The sequence below is a fragment of the Triticum aestivum genome, chromosome 6B, assembly GCF_018294505.1.
Source record: "Triticum aestivum cultivar Chinese Spring chromosome 6B, IWGSC CS RefSeq v2.1, whole genome shotgun sequence".
Lineage (NCBI taxonomy): Eukaryota > Viridiplantae > Streptophyta > Magnoliopsida > Poales > Poaceae > Triticum > Triticum aestivum.
This window is the reverse complement of record NC_057810.1, coordinates 4781926-4787553: the sequence shown is the minus strand read 5'-3', so window position 1 is coordinate 4787553 and position 5628 is coordinate 4781926. Positions and strand designations below refer to the sequence as shown.

The 5628-nt window shown below is 40.0% G+C and overlaps 1 protein-coding gene across 1 annotated transcript; it reads right to left on the bottom strand.

The window, feature by feature from the left end:
• Positions 1-310: 310 nt before the first annotated feature.
• LOC123138554 (uncharacterized) lies at positions 311-3340 on the bottom strand. The gene is made up of 6 exons (XM_044558533.1): positions 3200-3340; positions 3034-3135; positions 2496-2648; positions 1437-1649; positions 1180-1326; positions 311-688 (listed from the first exon to the last, which is right to left on the bottom strand). The coding sequence occupies exons 1-6, from the start codon at positions 3338-3340 to the stop codon at positions 311-313; spliced, it is 1134 nt and encodes a 377-aa protein (XP_044414468.1).
• Between the last annotated feature and the right edge of the window lie 2288 nt (positions 3341-5628).

The following is a 5628-nucleotide window of genomic DNA, read 5'->3' as shown; positions in this document are numbered from 1 at the left end:
AAGGGTGTATAAATGCAGTATAAATATGCTGAAATGAAATACGCATGCATAGTAGTGGTGCGAGGCACTAGCCAACACTGATGCTATTTAGTAGTAGTGTGGGTCCTACCTCATGCCTAATAGATGTAGTGGTAACATGAGGCGAGGCCCACACTATTGCTAAATGTTAGGTTCATCGTGCTAGCAGTAGCGCAGGCCCCAACACTACTGCTAGGCCCCAGCTTCTATCATGAACGGAAATCGATAATACATAATTCACCATCACTTATTTGATCATAATGATTGTTTTAATATATTTGTTGAGTTCATGTCAGTAGGCCTTATCAGACCCTAATCCACCATAAAAGATACGCATACCTACATATTTACTATATTCAAATCTTTCCACAGTATATTTGGATTTATCGCTTGATTCAGGCCGCACTTGAGAATTATTTGGAGTGTCAAAATAGCCCTTCTCATTATTCGCAAGCTGGATATTTTTTACGAAAGCTGCTCCTCCATATCCCTCCGAAGCAAAATGTCCACTACCCATTTGCGGAGAGTTTGACGAGGCAGTCGGCCCCTCAACAATCCCACCCCAGAATGCTGCGTCACCTTTGTTCCTATGGAATTCGAATAATGCACTTGGCCAATATCCAATTGCTACATGCTCATAAGTCAACCACCAGTTCTTAGACACAGGGTCCTAAAATAAATCAATATTTATTGTAGGTTAGATGCCGTCCTTAAATCAATATTGCGTGAGTTACATACGCTATTAAATAACTATGATTATTTGCAATCGTGATCTTATTCTTTCTAGTATTTTTTAGCGGCCAATTATTTTATAATCCTTTTGATGAGATATAGTAGGCATGCATGTCTTCACCTAATCCTTTTTGCATAGCAAGGAATATGAATCAGAATGATATATGTGTATTTCCTTCATGTTCAGAATATTGTCATGATTAAATGAACTTGCCTTTTGAATCTATATTATTAGAATAGTGTCATATATGTGCAAAAAGATAGTATGTGGGTGTAAGATCGTAAAAAAACATATCAAGTTGTGGTCACGTTCAGTAAGGTATATATAGTGGTTATGCACACGAAATACAATCAAATAATACTAATTTATGTACATATAATTTGTACATGACACTTGAGAAATCTTATACTTTAAGAATACGATAATACCTTGAAAATTTGAATGTGTATTACTGTCTGCTTTCCACGATAAACAGAGGGTGATCGTATTCTTGCTCCAAGACCAACTCTATGGCTAACTTGCACAAAACCAGGACAACTGAAGTCAATGCATGACTTTTTGTATAGGACATCATACTGTGAGGTTTGTTCCAAGGTAAAAGGAAAATATGAAGTTATATTATTAATTTATTATCATAAAAATATATAACACATAATAGCATGTATCTGAATAAATTAAGCATTACCCAAGAAATATGAAATCTAACAAAAGTATCGCCACTCAATGTTGGAAAGACCCGAACACCAGCACCAATCATGTCAGTGTGTTGTTCTCCTCCACTTTTCATTTCTACACACATTGCACTAGAATCCTTACTATATTTATTCACCTTTGGCTCCCAAACATTTAATACACCACGCACCCCATATACATCACCCTGGTATATGAGTCCCGCTGACTGCAAGAATTAAAAGTAACACCTTTAAGTGAGAAAATTGAATAGTATGTGTAGATAAGCCTGATAGGATATACATGTAATTCATGTTCTCCAAAATGTATGGCGCCAACCCCAATATATTTTTTAATTTGACAATTAATTAGGCTATTAAGTTATGGGTTATGTGGCACATAAAATTATATGATTCATATTCAAAAGCATTTCAAATGTATCACTTTAGGTTCATATTACTTACATTGTTTTGCCATGTTGTCAGTATAACTTATATCTTAAGATGTGTGTTCATTCACATTTCGGCATGGAAAGAGTAACAATTAATGAAAAACATTAGTGCTGACAACTAAGAATTTGTGACTAGTATATATATAGTATGAAACTGTCAAAGAGAGTGTTGCTAAAACTTGGTAATGAAATTGGAATTGCTTCATGTACAACTGACATACTGTTCATACATAACTTTTTTAGTACAAATAAAGATTTGAGGGTACAAAAATCATTATCAACTACTCAAGTATTGTAGAGTATGAGGCCCTTCATTCACTATAAAATTGCATTCTTTTTTATAAATCATTTTTCCATCATACTTTATGAACCTAGACCATTCATTATTACGACCCTCGATGAAAAATTAACCATTACCATCGGAAGGTGATTTTTTTCTTAAAATACCTTCTTGCAATTTAATTAGATTATTGTAGTGTCTAGGCTGCTTCTTTAATTCAACATTGTAAATTTGACTTGCATAGGAAATGCACCAATTATACGCTAATTTCCATAATCAACCCTACAGAAAAATCCCATCAAATTGTGAAAACAAATTCATTTGTAACTTATACAAAAACTAACCTCCAATTGCCCATCGTAACTATGTGCTGCTATGGTGTCACTTCCATTAGTATGCAGTATTGGGATTGTTCCCGTTGGGCACTCAATGGTAGATGGTTCATCTGAAGGCAATGTTTGGATATCCATCCAAACAGGGAAAGAATTTGGTTGCATCTGTTTGAAAATAGAATGAACCACCTTATAAACAAAATATTACAAATGTACTCCCTCTGTTCCAAAATAGATGACCCACCATTATACTAAAGGTAGTACAAAGTTGAGTCATATATTTTGGAACGGAGGGAGTACAAGACAGTACACAAAAAAACATGTTCTAATTTCATTCATCATTTATAAAGATTATATTGTGTAAAAAGGTTCTTAGTTCAGTACGGTTTCAATAGCCCAAACTTTCTAGCATAAAAAACATATCCAAAAAGATTAATGAAACAAGAAGGGTGTAGAACACGCTGAATCAACATTTATGCAATTAATCATGAACTAACAATATACTAGACAATTCATGGAGGTACATCATATTGTTATGAAATTAATTTACATGGACTTTGTGGTCTTTCAATAATGGGTGCCTGAAAGCCGGTTGCTGATTCACAGCAATGCAATCATAGACATCTCCATCTTTCATCCGTTTTGATGTTTGCTCTACTTTTTAGCCCCCAAAACATATGCTAGATATACATAAGAAGGTTAATTATTCGTACCACAATGGTTTTATTAACTCGGTGATAACTGAGAATCTGGGTATTGTCTTCCTCTTGCCTTTTGTATTGAACATCTTTTCCTCTGGTCACCATAACTAGAAATGACATGAAAAGAGTTGCACTAATGGCTTGCTTTCCTTTCATTGTGAATATAGGGAATTGTTAGTTTTGGAGTTCTTAGACCACCATATTTATATGCATCTGAGTGAACCTCACATTTAATGTTGCTTATAATTATAATGTATAAGCTAAGGATTATTGTATGCGTACAAAAGATAGCATATATTAATTGCACTAAGATATATGACCACCAGAAAATATAGCATTAATTGCACTATATATATGATAAGATGTGTTGGAAAATATGGCATCAAATGCCATAAGATATGATCATCCTTATCTTTTGTACAAAATCTATTGTGTTAATGCGATATAAAGGATGTGATGTGTTTAATGCATAGAAAAATCTTCACAAGTGCCAAGTTTGATAGGGAAAGTATTAATATAATTGATTTGTTGCCTTAAATTGTAATCTCCAATCTATTCTAAGGAAATCTTTCCGGGTCCGCTCCTCTTTACAACCTTGCCCATCTACCCATATATATGTATGTATATATATAGTAAAACTGTGTCTATCATAGCTTGCCATAGAACTAGTTAACACTTGCTAAGCTTCTTACGGTGTAAATGTTATAATATTTTTTGAAATCAATAGTGGAGCACCGCTACAAGATGATCCAACGGTGTGATTGTGAAAATATGCATTTCTGTGTCCTCGGCAAAAAAACTATCATTTCAGCTCAATGCGACATAATTAAATAGTACTCCCTCCATCCGGGAAAACATGTAACCAGCTTAGTTCAATTGTAATTTTGCAAAAAAAACATAAGATTTTAAATCTCGTGCTAATCAGCCCTTCTTCCTCCCCTGACGCCTGCGGGCACCGCGCGCCCTAGCCTCCGTCTCCCCCCATCGCCGGCTGGCACCGCGTGCCCCAGCCGCCGCAGGGATCAGTCGGCGACAAATTCCCACTTGCGCGGCCGTCCACCTGCCCCGCGGCTTCCATTTTGCGCCGCCACTGCTTACCTGCGTTGCGTAGGCGAGCTTCGCCATAGCCCACCTGCTCCTCCGTGGCGACACCTCGACAGGTGGCGGCCGCACGGCTCACGGACGGCTCCTCCTCGTCGTCCTGTTCGCATCCTCGGCCACAACCTCGGCCCACCAAGGCCAGCCACTCCGCTGCGGGAGTTGGGCAAGACCACGGCCGCCACTGCTCCACCGCCTCGTCCACCGAGGTGACCAGTGCATCCACCGTCGGGCCCAGCACCGCCGCCCACCTGCTACAGAGGCGATCACTGCCGCCCACTTATGCCTCCTCACCGATTTCTTCTTCTTCGTCTTCTTCGTCCAAGAGACCCAGCTCCTCCTCGCCGCCTCTGCTGCTACTGAAAGGTAGCCAGCGCCCTAAAATCAGTGTTAAATTGATGCTAATTTGTTGTATAGATGAAATTGAGGTGAATTAGAGCAGCACCATATCATCCAGTCTGTAATTTGATGATCATGTACACACACACACACACACACACACACACACACACACACGATATTCAGTCTGTAAGAGTAAACTGTAGATGCACAAAATTATGAGAAGATAAGAGATCACTGGCCCGCATTTGTGTCCTACAAGCAATCGGAGAAGGGTAAGAAAAGGTCACTGACAAACAAACAAAATGCTGCAAAGAAGTATCACCATCACACGGGGGTCAGGTGGCTACTACAAAGCCCGACCGTTGTGGGACAAAGCTGAGCAAGACCTGCTTTTGCTAAAGGGGTCCAACCAGCGACATTGCACTGGCCAGATCGTTCAAGGACTTGGTTCTTTGGGGTTGGGGGAACTTTGGACCTAGAAACAGGGGAGTCTGTTTGGACGAACAAGCAATTTACAATACCCATCCGGAAGTTTCATGCAGCAATGGTAGCACAAGAAGGGACGTTCATTCCTGGCAGAGAGAAGGACGAGCTAACAGAGGCCCTCGGGAATCCTGAGCACCCTGGACGAACATGAGGCACACCAGGCTCTGTTCTGTGGGTGCATGGGTTTCCCGACAGCGGTAGTTACAGAAGCCGAGAGAGAAAGAGGAAAGCGGAAGCAACCAAAATGGAGAGGCTCAGTGCAATATTAGCAAAGCTGGAGAAACTTGAGAGCCAGCCAGCTACCGGCCAACCATCTCAGCAGCACGAAGATCCTTGCTTCGACGCTGCCCCAGAAGCTACCCCACCATCTCAGCGGAGAAGCATTGTGGCTTCCACGGAGTTCGTTCAGCCTAATTTCACGGCTCCTCGCTACCCCGTGGATAGTATCACGGAGGCTGAACATTGTGAGCTAATGACGAAATGCCAGAACATGACCTTGAAGGCGGCGGTCGGCTCTG

Coding starts and splice junctions, on each gene's coding strand:
- LOC123138554 (XM_044558533.1), bottom strand. CDS start 3,340: ATGAAAGGAAAGCAAGCCATTAGTGCAACTCTTTTCATGTCATTTCTA. Junction 3,136..3,199: donor ACCGAGTTAATAAAACCATT/GTGGTACGAATA, acceptor TAAAAAGTAGAG/CAAACATCAAAACGGATGAA. Junction 1,327..1,436: donor TTAGATTTCATATTTCTTGG/GTAATGCTTAAT, acceptor CAAACCTCACAG/TATGATGTCCTATACAAAAA.